General features: G+C 44.4%; 1 protein-coding gene across 4 annotated transcripts in view; it reads right to left on the bottom strand.

Moving 5' to 3' along the window:
• The window catches only part of SRGAP3 (SLIT-ROBO Rho GTPase activating protein 3), a 270,073-nt gene that overhangs the window by 31,759 nt on the left and 218,991 nt on the right, over nt 1-19,323 (bottom strand). For 2 of the 4 annotated variants that reach the window (XM_017874153.1, XM_017874151.1), the window contains exons 13-17: nt 13,824-13,884; nt 12,946-13,023; nt 3,235-3,369; nt 1,374-1,479; nt 945-1,172 (exon numbers count right to left, since the gene is read on the bottom strand). In XM_017874153.1, the coding sequence (XP_017729642.1) occupies nt 945-1,172; nt 1,374-1,479; nt 3,235-3,369; nt 12,946-13,023; nt 13,824-13,884 (608 nt within the window). Of the gene's footprint in view, nt 1-944; nt 1,173-1,373; nt 1,480-3,234; nt 3,370-12,945; nt 13,024-13,823; nt 13,885-14,982; nt 15,014-19,323 lie in introns of those variants that run through there. The other 2 variants (XM_017874152.1, XR_001886028.1) reach the window with 2 other exon arrangements.

Genomic DNA, 19,323 nt, shown 5'->3' with positions numbered 1-19,323 from the left:
AAAAACGTTTTGGTCTCTGTCATTTAGTGTCCTGAATTTCCTGTCTTTACCACATTTAAACATTTTTCCTGTCTTGACATTTTAAGGTCTTAGCCTGGGGAAGCTTTTAAAGCCCTGACTTTGAAAAGCTTCTAAAATATTTCTCCTAAGACCTAGTGTAGTACCAGGTACACCAGGCACACAGAGGTCCCCAATTAGTGATTGTTGACATGGTGTTGAACACGCAAAGAAACTGAGCTCACTTTGTCTGGAAAAGAGAACTCCTAGGTGAGAGGAAATAAGGGTGGTAAGTGTCATACTCAGTTCATGAAGTTGAGGTGGGGACTATTCACTCCCCTGCTTCCTGAGTTGGGCTTGTGACTCACATGGCCAGTTAAAGCATTGTATCTCCTTACCAAGGTGATTACTTCACCAGGCCCAAACCTCAGCAATGAAACAGTTATTGAGTGTGTGTTGGAACATTTGGGAAGGAAAGGGTATTTTCTATTGAAGATACTAAGAGAGTGAGTTACAGATCTTGAGTTGCTGGTTGCCTGCTTGCAACCACCAAGGAAATGGCTGTCCAGGAATGAAGCCAACACAGAATAAAGCAGGGCCAAGAGATGGAGACTGCAGGACCAAGTCCTTGCAGTAACAGTTGAGCCCCTGGATGAAGCTATACCTGAAGATATACCCCCAGATGTTTTACCTAAGTAAACCAATGAAGTTCCATTTGGCTTAAGGCAATTTGAGTTGTATGTCTGTCCCTTGTAACCAAGAGAATCCTAACTGATGTACCTCTCTCTCATGTAAGACTGCTGTGAAGCTCAGATGAGAAAATGTATATGGAAGCACTGACTATCAAGCAGTAAGAAAACTGAAGCGTTTCTTATTGTTCCTGTTCAATGGAAATAACAATGATGATGATAATAATAATAATAATATTAAGAGGAATGGCATCTTACCAATATTCTTCCCCTCCAGCCATGCATTTTTCATACACAGGTCCCTCTAGCTCCCGGGGGCTGGGGAAGATGGCTTCATGATGGATGATGATGGTTTTGATGACTTCATTGATGTGTGCCTGGCAGGACACAGGGTCCTGCCCATCAGGGATATGCATGAGGGTAGGCCCGAAGCAGATGGCCAGGTTGTAGGGATCCATCATGTTCTCGTCGCTATACTGGGAGAGGCTAGGAGAGAGGAGTTACCCACAAGTCATCTGGGAAAGGCAAGTCCTTCCCCTATGTTTTTTTTCTTTTGGGGGACTCTATACAAATCCAGGAGGGTTCCATGTTCTCCTTTAAAAATAGCATCTGCAGAAGCCTCAAGATACCCCCTCCCAAAGGAGTCCAGGCCTGAGTCAAAAAGGGGCCCCTTGGCCAGACACTCACTGGTTAAGGAAAGCGAAGAGGTATCTCATGACCACGATGACCACGCGGGGAAGGGTGACGAGGATTTGTTGGATCTGGTGCACCCTCTCAGCTGGGTTCTCCAGTTCTGTAACATAAAGGGGCCTTTCAGCATGCCTTTCATCCTCAGAGAGTAAAGCAGCAAATGTTCACTTGCCACATCTCCTATATCAGTCCACGTGGATGGGGGAGACAGCTCTACTCTTGATTCTGGGGATCATAGGTGATCCTGGCCTGGCCAATCAAAGCATCCATCTCCCTGGCTACAGGGAGGGGCTGGAGGTGTGGCCTAATCAAGAACCAATCAGAGTCGACTCTTGGGACTTCGGTTGTGAGAATCCCACAGGGAGGTGCCCTCTTGGATCTGGATAGAGGGAAGCCTGGAGCACAGTGGGGGCCCCTGAGAGGAGGAACCCACCTAAGAGTGAAGCTGGCATAGAAATGGAGGGGGCATATATCTGCTGATGCCATGTGAAGGTCTGAGTCCAGCTGGACCCAAGCTTTCCAGGTACCAGAACAGTGCATTCCCTTTTATGAAGTAAGCAGGTTTAAGCTGGGTTTCTGTTACCTGTGAGTCTTGACAGACACAGGCAGGGACCATGTTTTATTAAACTCTTTACAAACACCAGCTGCAGCACAGGCCTGACACATAGTAGCTGCTCAGGAAATGAACATTGAATAAATCACCACTTCTCAAACTACCTATAAGCCAAAGTCTGGCAGATGCTTGGGATCTCATCTCTGACCCCTGTTTCCAGGACATCCTAGACCTGAAATTTGCTCAGGGCCCTGCACAGGAACAGGATTTTTGGGGGTTCGGGAAACACTGGCTGAGCAAGTGATACAGGGCTCAGACAGGGTGAGACCTCTGCAGTCTAGAATAGAGCTTGCAGTATGAAGGTCTGGAAGGATGAGCAAGGAATAGTGTGGAGGGAATGGGGAACAGAAGGGTCTTTTACACACACAATAAAAGAGAGCTCAAACCTCCCTCTTCTCTTACCATCTCCTGGGACACTTTACTGACTGCAAATATCTCTCAGAGTACTGTGAGAAACACCCCAAATGAAACTGGATGTGGGGCAACTTTTCTGTGAATCAAATTTAAAAGTTTATTCTCAATGACTAAAATTCTAATATTCTAAAGTTGAAAGCTTATTTTTAAAAAAAATTTCCAAAAGGTTACTTTGGATTTGGGTATCTCAGAGTCAAGGTACCATGACATCAGCCCCCTAGACTGGGTTCCTCCTGATTTTATCCACAGAAACATAACAGTTTCTCTCAACTAACTAGCAATGTCAGAGAAAATCCCCAGTCAACTTACTTTCACCATTTCCCTTGCTGGTCATGCTGCTGACCTGACCTCTAGACCTTCCACGGCTCCCCATCACCCAAGGGGAAAAGCTCTGGAATGTTTGCAAGGCATTCAAGGTCTTCCCCCTCTTGCTCCATTTTCCCCTTCCAACCTCTTGCGCCAGGCGCAGGCTGGGACACCCTCCTGCTGGTCCCACTGGGTCTATGTCCCTAGCCCTTCTCAGGATCCCCTGTGCCCATTCCTCCTGGAACACTCTGCTCCCAGCACTCTCTCTCTTGGCTCTGATCTGCGAAACCAAGTCTTCCTCTGGTTCTCCCCTGAGCTCCTTCTCTACCCAGGGGGTATGACATGCCCATTAGCCCTTTCATTATAAACCATCTTCTTATTTCTGCTTTCAGTTCTAAGAGGATGCAGGTCACACTTCTTCTTTCATAATATCCCTCCTCTATGCCTAGCACAGCAATGAGCCTGTAGCTCTACTCCAACAATGATTTGTCAAAGAACTCATCATTTCACCTGGGAAATACTTACTAATAGTAGATATCAAATCTTGAAACCTTTCCTTAGGAAAGAGTGGGTTTTCCAGTCCTCGGAAATACAGTTTTAAAACACCAGCGACTGAATTGATATCTCGTTCATTTTGATCATCCACAAGGGGGTCTTCACCTGAGTGGAAACAAGAGACGAGATGATGTTTCAGCTTGGGAAGGAGTCAGAGAACGTGCAGATGGCAGAAGAGATGACCTGGCCCAGGCTGAACCACAGGAAAGGCAGATGGGAAAAGTCTCCCCCACATATGAGGCCCCCCACTTCAAGTTTAAAGTTCTCCCTGCAACTTCTTATTTGAAAATGTTTAAATCTATAGAAGAGTTGTAAAAATAAAATAATGAACACCCATCACCTTTTCTTACACTCGTCTTGCCATATTTGATTTCTTGTTCTTTCTGTATTTATATTTATTGTTGCTCCACTATTTGAGATTATTTTGTAGACATCAAAACACACCACTGCTAACTACTTCAACAAACTTCTCCTAAGAATAAGGATATTCTCCTACATAACCACATTATTACACCTAAGAAAATTAACCATTCAAAAGGAACATCTCGTATACAGCCCACATTCAGACATCCCCAGTTGTCCCATGGTGTCTTTTACAGAATTTTTTTCCAAAGCCAAGATCTAATCAACATTCACACAATTCATTTGGTGGTTATTTTTCTTGAGTCCTTTAAATGTAGAATACGCCCTGATATTTTTGTTTGCTAGTTTGTTTTTTATAATATCGGCTCTTTCTGAAGAGCCCTGGCCAGTTGTCTTGTAGAATGCCTCACACTCTGGATTTGTCTGTTTTCTCATGATTCGATTCCAATTAAATATTTTTGGCAAGAACACTACATGGGTGATGTTATGGACACCTTAATGCATCCCATTAGAAGGCACATACGTCAGGCTGGCCTGCTGCTGGTGATGCCAACCTTGATCACTGGGTCAAGGTGTTGGCCTCCAGATCTCTACATTATGAAGGTGTCGTCTCCCACTTTGTAATAAGTATGATCTGTGAAATGGTACTCAGAGTGTCATGATGATGCTTTGAGACGACCGTGTGCATGTAGTGCCCAATATGTTTCACCCAGTGGTTTTAGCATCCAGTGATGACTTTTGCCCAAATCAATTGTTCCACGAGGGATTGCAAAATGGTGATTTTCTAATTCTGTCATTTCTTCTCCATGTATCAGCAGGCATTCTTTTGTAAAGAAGAGCTGTCTTCATATCCCCTACCCTCACCCCTTTATTAACATTTCTACGAACTTGTTTTTGTAACTTTTAACTGAATTGTGATTATCCATTACCATCAGTATTTTTTAGAATACTTAAATTGTCCCAAATTTGGCCATAGAGTACACTTTCTTGTGTCCTTTTAATATGACCTCCATTGAGCACTTCCTTGCTTTCTGGACAAAAAAAAAAAAAAAAAAAAAAACCCCAATTACTTTTTACTTTCCTTGATCCAGATGTTGAATCAAACATTTCTCCTGCAGGCTCTGTTTGCTTTTCGTAGCAAACAAATATGGTGTCTTATATCAAGATACCAAGATCTAGGTATTAGGTGTGCTCATTGCTACAGAAGAGTCATAAAGAGCTTCCAGATCCTTTCAGTGGATAGAACTAGAATTTTTTTTTTCATGAGTTCATACTGATGTTTCTTATTCATAAAATAAGGTTTTCATTACCTTCACTTATTTTGTATTTGTACATTTTTTCTTACCATAAAAATCTTGGTTCTGAATAATATTAGTAATAAATATATTTATCTGCCTTATCCTATAATACACAATCAACAGTGTAACAGTTTTAATAGCAAGATTACTACTAACAATAAACCTGCTACACACAACTTGAGATTTCTTTCCAGGGCTTTTGTTTATGTTATTGGTTAGTATTTTTATCTTCAAAGTATATCCCACTAAAGAGATATATGGTCAGAAGACAGAAAGTAGATCAGTGGTTGCCTAGGGCTGGTGGCCAGGGTATGGAGGATATTGGGAGGGACTTGCAAATGGGTACAAGGTTCCTTTTGGGGAGGATGAAAAAGTTCTGAAGTAACATTATAATGATGATTGCATAACTCTGTAAATATAACAGAAACCATTGAAATGTATTTTTTATTTTATTGATATATAACATTTTAAATATTTCTGGGGTACATGCAACTGTTAGATGCATAGAATGTGTAATGATCAAGTCAGGGTATTTGAGGTATCCATCATCTTGAATATCTGTCATTTCTATATGTTGGTATCATTTCAAGTCCTCTCTTCTAGTTACTTTGAAATACACAAAATAGTGTTGCTAGTGTTGCTAAGTATCATCACCCTATTCTACTATCAAACCTGAGAACTTATTTCTTCTATCTAATTGTATGTCTGTACCTACTAACCAACCTCTCTTCATTCTCCACTCCCACTCACCCACCCTTCCCGGTATCTGGCACCTATCATGCTATCCTCTGTGTCTATGAGACAAAGTGTTCTAGCTCCCACACAAGAGTGAGAACATGCAGTAATCTTCTTTCTGAGCCTGGCTTATTTCACTTGATATAATGTCCTCCAGTTCCATACATGTTGCTGCAAATGACATGATTTCATTCTTCTTTGTGGCTGGATAGTATTCCACTATATATTATACACCACATTTTCTTTTTCCATTTGTGTATTGGTGGACCCGTAGGTTGCTTCTGTATCTTTGCTATTGTGAATAGTGCTGCAGTAAACATGGGAGTGCAGGTATCCTTTTGATACATTGATTTATTCTCCTTTAGATAAATACCCAGTAGTGGGATTGCTGAATGGTATGGTAGTTCTATTTTTAGTTTTTTGAGAAATCTCCATGCTGTTTTCCATAGTGGCTGTATTAATTTACATTCCCACCCACAGTATATAAGAGTTCCCTTTTGCCTGCATCCTTGTCAGCAACTGTTATTGTTTGCCTTTTTAATAATAGCCATTTTAACTGGGGTGAGATGATATTTATGGTTTTGATTTGCACAAAATGTATACTTTAAAAAATGGGTGAGTCTTATGGTATGTAATTCAATAAAGCTGTTAAAAATGTATGATTGGAGTACATGTTCAAAAGTTACTCTCTGTAGTTATCAATTTGATAAGTGGCATACTTGGTTTTCTTTGTATTTTAGGTATTAAATTTCTTTTAGAAATCTTTTTTTTAAATTTACAGTTTTGAATGCACAAAGCATTTATAGGGTCCAAAAGTCAAAAGTTGCACTCAGAGAAGCCCTATCCTTATCCTTCTGTACTCCACACCTTATATTTAACCATTTTCATTAGTTTCTGGTTTGTCCTGCTGTGTAAGCAAATACATAGGCCTATTTTTAATATCCTCTTATTTCTTACATAGAATGTAGTATATGTATGTATACATAGAATACATACATATACTATGTAGTATACTAAATAAACTTCTTTAAGAAATCCTGGAAATTCCTCCACATTAGTTCGCAGAGATCTTCCTCTATTTATTTTTTTTAAAGGCTGCAAAGTACTCTACTTCATGGATAGACCGTAATTTATGCAATCAATCTCTTACGGGTCAACATTTCACTTCTTTCCACTATTTGGTTATTATAAATATTGCCACAGTGAATATTCTTGTGTTTTTGTATGCATGGAGGCAGATCTCTGGGATCAGTTCCCAGAAGTGGAATGGCTGGGTCATAGGGTAGACAGAAGTGGAATGGCTGGGTCATAGGGTAGACATATACGCAGTTTTATCAGACAGAGTCAAATTCTTCAATGGGGCTATGCCATTTTATATTCCTACCAACAACACCATCTCAAGAATGTTGTTTTCCACAACCCTGCCCCTGGCATATTGTCAGTGTTTGGAATTTTTGCCAATTGGACAAGGGCAAATGGTATTTCAGGGAGCACTTTTCAATTTAATCAGAGCTGCTAGGCAGGTTCACCACTGTGAATTTCCATGGGGGTGGTGAAAGGCAGCAGGGAGCCTTCTGCTGCTTTCCTGAGATGTTCAGAGACATCCGCACAATGGATGCTCCCCCTCCTGAACAGCTAAGAGCACTTCCAGGGCTGGCAAGCAATGAAAAGCAGAACTGGAAACTCGTCCTTGGATCTCTTTACTCTGCTTCCGTGGGAAGTGAATACATGTCACTGCCAGAGCCTCCCTAGCCCCAACATGCTTCAGTATGAATTAGAGAATGGTCCCCCTGCCTTCCTGCACCAGGGCTTGCAGTGTACAGAGCATGAGCCAGAGTTCAGTTCCCATCTGTTCTCTTGGCTGGGCAGCCTTGTGCAGTGTCCAGGGTGAACAACCATGCATGGTGGCCCAGATACTGGTGTTGGATAGGTCAGTCTCTCAAATGTTCCCATTGGAGGAGGTGAGAAGGCTGCCTCCATAAGACTTCCTTGTAGGGAAGGAAGAGAGAAAATAAACACACCAAAAAATTGCCTGTATTCACACAGCACTTCTCAAGTGAGAAGAACATTTGTACATACGAACTCTCCTAACCCTTACAACAGCATTGCATGTCACTAAGGGAGACATGGTTCCAATACCACCGTTCTCTCCTCTGGGAGAGCTGAGGCTCTGGCAGATGAAGCAATGTGCCCACAATCACAAAGTCAACAACAGATACTGGCAGCTCCAAGGTCTCATAAGCCCCGAGAGATATACTTTCTTCTACCTGTGATTTTTGGATCTGTCTATCTGATTGTATGCCTGCTTATGTAGGTAGGTATATATTTACCTACTTTCCTTCCTTTCATCCTTTACAGTAAAATCTCAACCTTTTTTTTCTCAGTAAAGAAGTTCCTATGAAACCTCAACTTATAGAACAAAGCTGTCTTAGTTGAACTGGGGTGGGGGATGTCCAAGCCTCACCTCCTCAGCCTCCCTCTCTATCCCTGTAGCAGCCTAAGGAATTCAAAAACCGTACCATATTAAACTGTTTCCCTATTAGCTCCACACATCATTCCTGTGGTCTTATAATTCAAAAACACATGGATATTTTCCTCAATGTTGCTTAGTACTAGCTCCTGTTGTTAAGCATGATTAGCATATTGACTTTACATATGCACACATACACATACATACGCCATTAGTTCTTGTCATTCCTCCTGCAAGGCCCTCAGTCCATAAATTGAGCTGCCCAAACATTCTTTTCAACTAGCCCAGGACTTTGGCTCTCTGCAAGCTAGTCAGTTTTGGCTCTGAGAATGGACTTACAGAGCTGGAGATGAGCTGGATGGTTCCTGTGAATGACGGCTTTCTCCAAGAGGAGAATTAGAGCTAACATTCCAGGCAAATCTGAAGGAAAGACATGTTCACACTTGGCTAGCTAATGTCCTGGGGAGGTGGCATTGTTACTGAATTGCTCTGCCTGGAGCTTACTTTTACCCAGATCACCTGGGCGTTGCCAAAGGCTTTAAGACAGGGCTGCGCCCAGGGCAGAGACTGAGCACACAGTGTGTGCTTAAAGGCTCTGTCAGACCTGCTGCTGGAAGCCTGGAGTCAGTCTCTCTCACGAGGGCAGTTTTCTCTGGCCACAGGTCCTCAAGCCCCTCGACATGACAACCCCGCCCAGCATCTCCTGGTTCCATCCCTCTTCTCGAGGCAGGACCCAGATCTCAGAAGGGGCAGATCCAGAGTCAAGAGTGTGCCAGAGCCCATACGGCATGGCTTTAGCCCCGCATCCAAACCCTGCGTAGATCTGCACGGAGGAGAGAGCCACTGCCTCCTTGGCAAGGCACCCCCTCCACATAAGGAGAGACCTCAGCACTCCCATCTGTGCATACAAAGAGGGCACCTAGAGAGGTTTGTGGGGGACCCTCTGGGAGACAAGAGCAAACCACAGCTCACTCCACAGCTCAGCAGCTAATTCTTGCCTTTTCATGATGTGTGTTTTTTTTTTTCTCTCCTTCATTTTGCCACAAGATTTATAGGGAGAGCTCAAAACTTGAGCAGTGAATTTAAGATTTACTGACGACAACAACAAAAAGAATTTCAACTAAAACTCTGGTTGACTCATATGAGAAGGAAAAAAAAAAGTGATTTAGGAATAATAAGCCAGGAGTGGATTTCCAACATGTTATCACTTTTCAGGAGCTTAAAGAAAAGAAAACCATTCTCCTTTCAACAGCCTTAAGCAAGGAACTTTGGGAAGACCTCTACCCAGGGAAGGGAAAAACAGAGCCAAGGAAGAACAAGACTTGTTCAACAACTGGTGAAGAATGGGCACCCTGCAGGGATTAGAGGATTTAAATTTTAAAAATAAAATGAAAAGGCTGGGGGCAGTGGCTCACGCCTGGAATCCCAGCAATTCTGGAGGTTGAGTCTGGTGCATCGCTTTGAGCCCAGGCGTTCAATGGCGAAAGCCCATCTCTACAAAAAATACAAAATTTAGTCAGGCATGGTGGCACACACCTGTAATCCCAGCTACTTGGTGAGGTGGAAGGGTGCTGAGGTGGGAGGATCACCTGAACTGGGGGAGGCAGAGACCCTGTCTCAAAAAATAAATAAATTGGCCGGGCGCAGTGGCTCATGCCTGTAATCTCAGCACTTTGGGAGGCTGAGACTGGTGGATCACGAGGTCAGGAGATGGAGACCATCCTGGCCAACATGGTGAAACCGTGTCTCTACTAAAAATATAAAAAATTAGCCAGGCGAGGGGGCACACGCCTGTAGTCCCAGCTAGTCAGGAGGCTGAGGCAAGAGAATCACTTGAACCTGGGAAGCGGAGGTTGCAGTGAGCCGAGCCTGGTGACAGAGGGAGACTCCATCTCAAATAAATAAATAAAATACAGGAAGAAAGGAAAAACATGGCATACTGGTTTGGAGAGGAAATTTAGTCACGAGTTAAACCATGTGGGATGTGAAGAGTGGGCGAGAAGAGAAACATTGAGCTGGGCCCAGGTTTGGGCCACCCCGTCGCCAGGGAAACATGGAGATAAGCAGGCTGAGGGCCAGGAAGAGGGAAGACCCTAGTCTGGGGAGGGGTGGGAGGAGGCGGCCTGAGCGTCAGCCAGGTTAGGAGCCAAACCCAGGGCATATGCTTGGTGAATGTCAAGGAACAGAAAAGAATAAGTGAGAAATCTGGCACTGGCCAGCCCAGAAAATCCAGGAAAGGATTTTTATAAAAGAGACATACTAGAACGATTCTTTTAGAAGAAAGCATGCTTCATTGTCGACTCAGGTGGAGCAGAAGGACCAGGCTGGCGAGAGAATGAGATTCGTTTTGGAACGATGGGGAGAGGGAGTGAGGCCAACTGCATTCGTGAGGGAAAGAAAAAGGAGAAAATATTTTTTGCAGCTGAGATTTAGTTTAGGTGTTCTCTGCCCAGCTGGGCTCTGCCCGAGGCAATCTAAGGCTTGTTAGGAGCAGAGAATTCTTTTAAATTGCACATCAACCCTGCAAAGCACCAAAGCAAGTGACAGGAGGTGCTGACCTTAGAAAATCACATTCAAGAAGGAAAAAAGCAGTGCTACCAGGGTAGGGAAAGGGTAGGGTTGCCTGTGGCAACAAGGTTATCTACAGAATATGGAGAGGCAGGGAAATGCCAGGCAAAGTGGTTGCCAGGCTGGAGGCACCATGCAGTGAGTTTGCCCATGAGATTCAAGGCAGGGTGACAAGGCATTCTGTATAATGGGATGAGCCCAGGAGGAGGGAACCAGCAAAGATTCCAGACTATGGTTCTGTTCATTATAAATGAACAGAGGGCAGCAGGGGTGTAAGAAGTTGGGAAAAACTAAGAAGCAACATTATGGATTGGACTGTCCAGTGCTGCCAAGAGAGGCTCAGAGCAATGACAAATGATACTTGCACCATGGATGCGGATGGGAGAGGCCTCTTGCTTTCTGGCTTTTGCACATGCTGTTCCCTTGGTTTGGAATGCCCTTTCTTTGCCCCTGCTTCCCCTGGCTCTTACTCTTCAAGCCTCAGTTTAGGCATTTTTCCCAAGGAAGCCTTCCCTGGCTTCACTATTCCTCTCCACTCCATCCAGGCTGGGCTAAGGGCTCCTACGCTCCCCAGTGCCTACTCCATCATTGCACTGATTATACTGGCTGTTGACTAAACTGGCTCCCCTACTAGTAGTGACTGTGTTTTGTTCATATTGCATTTCCAGGTCCTAGTCCATTACCTTATATGGTATAGGGCTCAGTGCATGCTTGTTGAGTGAATGAATACATGGCTGAGTAGGAGCTTGGAGCAAGGGGGTCCTGGGGCTCCGTGGTTCTAAGCACCAAAGATTCTCGAGTAAGCTCCAGAAATGAAGCTCCCCTAGACCCTAGAAGGCCACTGAGCATGACATGCAGACAAATCTCATTGTCTCCAGATGGTTCCAAGCCAGAGTGCCTATATCCACAGAGGGTCTGTGCCTGGGGTCCATAGCAGTACTGCTTGGGGCTGCGAAATGCTTCCTCCACCGCAGGATGGAATGGAGATGACTGGGAGGCAGAGAATTTGCTCAACAGGCAGCTCCTTTGGGGTGGGAGGGGAGCTAGGTAATAAGTAGGAAGAATTCTATGGGTGGAAGCACACAGAGAGGCCTGCTCAGAGCACAGCCAACAGGGGTAAACCATACCTTTCAGGATATGATGTACTGCTAGTAAAGGAGTATGGGATTGCGGTCCTCAGTGCCAGAACCACTCAGAGAAGGCAGTAAATCAGAGTTGAGAAGGGGTGGACTGTGGAGACATGACCTTTTCAAATATTGGAAAACTGCAGGCAGATATATTATGTGGGATACCGATATTCCAACTCTTCTTTCCTCCCCTGGGATGAGGTTATGGACTTGCTAATGCTAGGTTTTGTTCTAGAATCAGGGAGCAGGATTGAAAATATTTCCTCAAATGAAAATGCATGGATTTTCCATTTCAGTGTAGCAGTGAGATAAGCACTAAATATTCAAAGGCAGAGGTGTAAGAAGAATTGAGCATTTCCTGACCCAGTGAGTCCTTACTTGGCTTGGACACTGTCACTGGCCATCTGTTCCTATCAGGGATTCTGAAGCCCAGAGAGGCTATACCAAATATATCACATGTGTCCTGGTCTAGTGGTCCACCTCACTTCTAATAAGCTTTCATATCCTTGCTTAAATCAAAATGGGAACTAGGTCATCTCTCCAGGGGTGGAAGGAGTATATAATCTCTTCCTCCCAATGTGTGGCTTGCCAAAAACACTGCATAAAAAATTAAAAATTAGGATATTCTAAAAGTCACTCAGGGTTTTCTATGTTCTTCCAATTCTAAAATGTAGCATCCTTTACAAATTCACGTAAATATTCCAGAGCTCTTTACAAGGCACCCTTTCCCAGCAACCACTGTGCAGCCCACTGGAGAGAGTCACCCATAAGCAGTAATAGTAGTAATAGCAGTAGTAGCAGTAATTGTAGTACTGGTAGCGGTGCTGGTGCTGGTGCTGGTGGTAGGTGAATGTTAAACAGTTAGCTCTTTGGCAGGAAACAATTAGAACTTAGTGTTTGCCAATTTCTGTGGTGTAAACATTCCAGCCATGCTTATTCCAAGTACCAGGACAAAGTCACTGAATGTGAAGTTGGAAAGAGATGTGCACAATCAGCTCCTGCAAACCACTGCAGGCCAGCTTCTGCACACCACTGGCTCTGAGACACATGTGAACATCACCCTGGCTTCCCCTGGCCACAAGCTTAACACACAAGCTTAAGATGGTCACTCTGCACCCACCTCTCTCAAAGGAATTTTTGATGTCATTGACTTCCACCTGAGATCCTGGCACTCTGAAGATCCCCTGCTGCTGGAGTCCTAAAAAAGAAACATACAGAAAAAGAAGTAGTAAATCCATGAGACCTTGAGTTCATTAGACCACTGGGAATACCAGTGACTCTGCCCATTGCTTGTCCCTTTCTTCCCCCGATTCTTTATAACAGAGTCATTTCCTATGAATGTCGCCAAGTACATTTCCTATGAATGTGAAGTACAGCTGGCCACAATCCTTGGACACATCTGCTTCATAATCTGTGATCTTCTGTTTGAGCTTAAAGGAAAAGGCCACAAGAAGTTCTGTATCAATACCTTTCCTTCCCTGTACACAGACATGTTCTGCCTTCAACAAGAGCTAGACTCTAGAGTACATTCTGGCTGGGACTTGGGAGAGGTTAAATTAACAAATCCCAGACACCATTATTAGGTTGGCGCAAAAGTAATCGCAGTTTTTCCCATTCAAAAGTAATGGCAAAAGCCACAATTACGTTGGCATCAACCTAATACCTTCATGGAGCTTATAATCTAGTAGTATTAGCTGATTTGTTGGCAAACTCCATTCAGTGCTCAAAGCACAGAGCTGTAGGTTTGAGTTCTCTTGTCCATGCCCTTTCTACTCTCTGGTTTTCCTAGTTCTTGGATCCTCTCACCATGATCTCCATCCCCCAACACACTCAAAAGCAGCACTCAGAAGAGCAGCTGCTGTGTGCAGTACTTTCCCCCTCAAAAGCAGAGCTGTGATGGGAAGTCTTCCAGGACAAATTAGAATCTCATTTCCTATCAGAACAGCCTAGCACCTGTTCTGCATATTGCTGAAAACACTGGCCCAAGATCCAGCTTACCATATAAATTGATGTAACGGATGCAGCTCTCGACTACAAGTGGTATAGCTTGTCCTGAATCCTTGAGAAAAGAAAAATCGTGAGTTTTATGGGACCTGACAACCATCACAGGAAAAAGACATTGCAAACACAGATTACAGACTCAAGCCAGAATATTAGTACCATCAGATTAGTAGGAAAACAAGCAAGGAACTGCTAATCCTAAAGTCTCCACAGACAGTTACAATAGAGAGTCTTCAGCTGTGTGCACAAAAAGGCATAGCTATGATCATTTTAAAGAAATGCTCTGTCTTCTTATCCAACTGGAAAGGAACCTGGGCTCAGGAGGCCTGGCAGGCCCACTTGGGCAATGGAGAGGGAACCACCTCATTGAGGCTGCTGGAGTCTGGCCTTGACGAGTTCTCTGCCTCCCCCTCCACTTTGTCCCAACTCAACACTATTTTCTCAGTGCTCAAGAATCAAGTCCTCATCCTATTTACCTGATGTCAGAATTAAGGGCACACCATGGGAGAAGCAAGGCTGGCCCCCAGTGGAAATTTTGAGCTCTAAGAAGGGAAGACCAGTTCTACTCATGAAGTCACAACTAAACACCCAGATGCATACTGCATTTAACAATAAACATGTCACAGGGAAAAGCTCTAGAGGCAGCTGATGTCAGCCATTGGCGATCTAGGGGCCAACCTTACTCTAAAAGGCTGAAAAAGATGCAATTCTCAACACAGGCACCTGGGATGTGAATGTATTTTCAATGACATCTTCCTAGACTGGTCTACAGCCACAAACGATTATGGCGAGGGGAGACATTTTCTTTTGGATTCCATTATTGGTTGACCTCTCTGTTATTCCAGGTCACTTAAAGAGCATCAAATTCTTTTAAACTTTCTTTAAAAGGGGCCAAATCAAAGGCCTAGCCTTCTCACAAGGTGAGTACACAATGAGGCACATGTAATATGCTCTTGTGAAGACAGCATGGATTTGGATACGTTCTTGGCTCCTCCACACCCCACCTGTGAATTCTTTCCTTGATTGACTGTGCCCAGGGACAGGACAAGAATATGGACCCATCAGCAACAGGCAAGGTGGGCTCTGTTCTGGAAGTCAGCACTAAAGACAGTTTCCATCGCGGTGAATGGGGCTAATGGGCCTTTCTAGTAAATACCTGGTTCCTGGTTCGAGCATTTCTTCTTCCTCTGATAACAAAAAATAAACAGGCAGCAGAGCAGGAGAAAAAGAAAAGATTATGCAGGAATAAGATCAGTTAGAGTAAGCAGATCCTTCAGAGTCCGTGAACGCCGAAATGCAATGGCAGCCAGCCAAGGTCCTGGGGAGCCTGTCAAATAGCCGGCCTGTGGGGAGGGTCACCCCTGAGCCTGGGAGCCTCATGGGACTTCTGGAAGCCGCCCAGCCAGCCTTCCCATGTGGCTGCCTTAGCTGCCCTCCCAGACACCAGTTGACATGGGGGCCTCTTTCAGTCCTTGTGAAACAGCAGCAACTGTGTGGACTGGACCCATTCCCGTCCCTGTACCTAGCTTCTCTTCAACAAAAGGGACTGTTTATGCACCCATGGACAAAAGCCTACCTACGACCCCATAAGGTATGTCCAGCTGCCCACAAAAAGGAGAGAAATACACCTTTATGTCTACTGGAACAATGTCCCGGAATTCAGCTCAAGAACCCTCACTGTTGGTAAAAAGTTCAGTTCTAACAAGATCATGTCTACAAGGTACCCTTTGGATAGAGGCCCATAGGATTCCACCTGATGCCAAATTCCAAACAGCTTCCCATGTTTCCCTGCCATACACCCTTAGTTGCTTTTCTTGGGTATCCACTTGACTTTGCTCTCCTTCCTCCCCTCTTGACCCTTACACTGGCACTAAGGAATACAAAAGCTGAGAAAGGCCTGGAGGAGGAAGGGAAGTTGAGTCAGAATGCCTTCATGAGCTTGGGGGAGAACGGGAGCCTTTACTTTCACTAAAAGCCACTGATAATGCCCATTTTCAGGGGAGTGCCGTCAGCTCTTTCCACTGTGCAGCAGGTCTGTCTCTGGGGTGAGCACTTGTCCCATCCAGGCTCCTGGAGGATGTGTGCTTTCTAGTTAGTGTCATCTGTCCAGTTCTCAGTATCTCAACAACTGGAACTGTCTGCTACTTGACATGCTGACTAAATCTACCAGAATCCCAGAACTGAGTAAACAGCCTGGTCAAACAGGCTCTATGAGCAATATGCTAAAATTAATGCTAATAATCGTAGGTAATACATAGTGCTTACTATGTGCCATCCAGTGCTCTAGAAACATAACATATATTGGCTCATTTAATCCTCCTCACAAAGGATCATGAAGTAGGTAATTATCATGCTTATTTTACAGAAACAAGATGAGGATTCTCCCCTTGTCCCAGAGGTGAACCTCCTGGGCGTCAAAACTGGCTCTTACAAAAATGAGTTCTCCTTTTGTCTGAGAGGAGGAGGAAAAAACATCAAGGATTTTGAAAGGCTCTTGTTTATTCAGGTAGGGTCCGAGAAATGTATAAATCAAACTCCGGCAACATTTACTTATGATTATTAAACCCAGGGATGCTTCCTTGTCCCTCTAAGCCATTATAATTGTGAAGTCCCAGTGATGTTATTTTATTAAAACCTTTTCACAGGTGTGGTTTTCAAAGCTGGGGACTCTTAGTTCAATGTTCTTTCAGATGGCATGTGAATTATAATAGAAAATTAAAATCCATTCTCAATAGTTGAAAGATTGAATACATTATACTGCCTTTTCATTCTCTGAAAGTTAATAACCTTTCACAGCAGAACTGTGCTGTAAAACATCGACCACCTAGCTCATAGTAGGTGCACAGTATGAGTTTGTGGAACTGCGCTGATGGTATGTGATGAGTACAGTGCAACTATAAAGCAATGCAATAGTAAGGCCAGGCGCAGTGGCGCATGCCTATAATCCCAGAACTTTGGGAGGCCAAGCCAGAAGGATCTCTTGGGCCCAGGAGTTCAAGACAAGCCTGGGCAACATAGTAAGATCCTGTCTCTACCAAAAAAAAAAAAATTTGTTTTAATTAGCCAAGCATGGTGGTGCATGCATGTAGCCGCAGCTACTCGGGAAGCTGAGGTGGGAGGATCACTTGAGCCCAAGAAGTCAAGGCTGCAGTGAGCCATGATTGTGCCACTGTACTCCAGCCTGGGCGACACAACGAGACTGCCTCAATAAATAATGAATGAATGAAATAGTATTTAGCAAACACACCTTTTTTCCCAGTCAAATGAGTATTATTCCTCCAACTTTTCCGCTTAGGAGGTGATGCACTTATTCCAACAGTGCTGCCACTGCTCAAGTGCTCTGGCCTGTCGCTGCTGGGGTGTTCTTTTCAGAGCCAGTGGAACAGCCCCACTGTAGCATATTCCTCTTGCCATTTTGCACCTCCAATGGCATCGCAAAGCTCAGCTTCAAACGGAGCTTTCTATTCCAAAGACAAGGTGTCCATTTGAATACATAGTCTTGGCCCCACTGGTAAAGGCCATGCTCCAGGCTCTAAAGAAGATTGACCAAAGCAGCTGCAGCAATGCCGACACATTCAGATAAGAAGGTGGCTTCCCAAGATGACTACCTCAAAGGGGCAAACGCTCATGTGGTTGACTAGGTTATGATGTGTTGGTCAGAAGGAATAAAGTCAGATTACTTTATAGTCACATCTTACATATAGGACCTCTCTATTACAAAAATACTTAACAGAACAACTACTTGTCAAATACTGTCAGATAAGAGTTGATTCCTTCCAAGTATCCCGACTGATCACCCATTTCCAAAGACGTAAGCAAACTGAGGATGTCCCTGTCTCTGAGCCTTCATTTCTTCTGTTCTTCCTTTCAATAATTCCTTCTGTCCTTTTATTCTCCTCTGCATTCCCACTTTTCCTTCAAAGACCCTCCAGAAGTCTACTGTGCTTGAGCTCATAGCTCTTTTTGCTCTGAATTCTTTTTTTGTTGTTGTTTATTTTCGAGACAGGGTCTTGCTCTGTCACTGAGGCTGGAGTGTAGTGGCACAACTGTAGCTCACTGCAGCCTTGACCTCCCAGGCTCAAGCCGTCCTACCTCAGCCTCCCAAAGTTCTAGGATTACAAGTGTGAGCCACTGCACCTATCCTAAACTTGTTTATGTGGGGATAACTCACAAGTTGCTCATCCTAAATCACCTTCCACTTTCTGCCTTTTGTATTTAAAATTTCCCGAGCTCCACTACTGGCTCCTTGAGGGAAGGGAGAGTAACTAGTGCCCTCTCGGCCATGGACCATGGCTCTTTTATGGGCAAAGGTGAAAGAAGAAAGTCTTGGGGGAGAGAGGAGGAAGGATGGAGACAGAAGATTCCTTTGGCACAGCCCCACCCTCCCATGACCCAGTAAACCACTCCCTCTGGGTCACCTCCTGATCTTCCTTCCTGATACACCCATGGGCCCCTCCCTTTGGGAATCCTCTACGCTTTGGTCTTCTTAGGCATCCTACAGCAGCCCTTGACATTCCTCACCCCTGGGCAGTCCCAACTTGGGCCCCGGTCTCCCACTTTCCCTTTTCCTTACTCTCCCTTCCCCAGAACTCAGCCCACAAGAAGAGACAGTCCTGAGACCCAGGCTGGTCCTGCTTACCCCCTCCCCTGCCTAAGGCCAAACCCATATCCAGTCTCTTGCTGTCCTGCAAGTCTTGTGCTGGACCCTGTCTGAGGATCACGAGTAGAGAGCCAGAGCACGAGCAGCCTCCATAAACCCCAAATCATTGGCAAAGGCCAGGGGCCTTTGTTTTTTCTCCTGATTGATATCTATCATCTTCTCTGCAGAGAGTGTCTTCATTAGAAGGTAGTAGGCTCTCAAATCAGTTGCAGGGACTTCCCCGCTTCCTCTAAGTAATGTTAAGAGTGCTTCTCCCCTTCCTCAAGTATCTCCCCAGCTTCTGCTCTTCGCTTCTCCATCATCTTCTTAATTTCCCTTGAGTCATTATATCTGATATGACTTAATCTCATATCCTTTACACCAAAGAGAAAAGAAAAGAGAAACTCTCCTAGCCAAACTACTTAGTTTAAGGTACAAAGGGTTAACCTAGAATTCAAAAGGGACAACCTCAACTTTTCTCCCTTCTCCCAAACCACCTAATGGAAAGCAAACCAGGTGGGAGGATTTTCTCTCATAAAAATCGTATATGTTTCCTTTGCTGGTATATATGCAACTAAAAAAAATTCACGTGTATAAAAACACACTGATACCCACAGGGATTTCCTCTGTGTTGCTTTCAATCCAGCTTCTCCTGGGAGACGTGGGTGTGAAGTGAGGAAATGGGGTTTCTCTGACTATCCCTCAGGTGTTAGGACTGCAGTTGCTGAAGCAATGAAGCGTGGCTGGCTGGGCCCATTGTGCTGGTATTTTACCCCCCTTGGACTTCCCTGGGTTCTGTCATGATCTGATCCCTACCCCCCAGGGCTGAGAATTGCGCAGGGCACTTAGGAGCAACCA

The sequence above is a fragment of the Rhinopithecus bieti genome, unplaced genomic scaffold (genome assembly GCF_001698545.2).
Source record: "Rhinopithecus bieti isolate Rb0 unplaced genomic scaffold, ASM169854v2 scaffold_7049, whole genome shotgun sequence".
NCBI lineage: Eukaryota > Metazoa > Chordata > Mammalia > Primates > Cercopithecidae > Rhinopithecus > Rhinopithecus bieti.
Note: the sequence above shows the minus strand (reverse complement) of the source record. Positions and strands in the feature narration are given on the sequence as shown.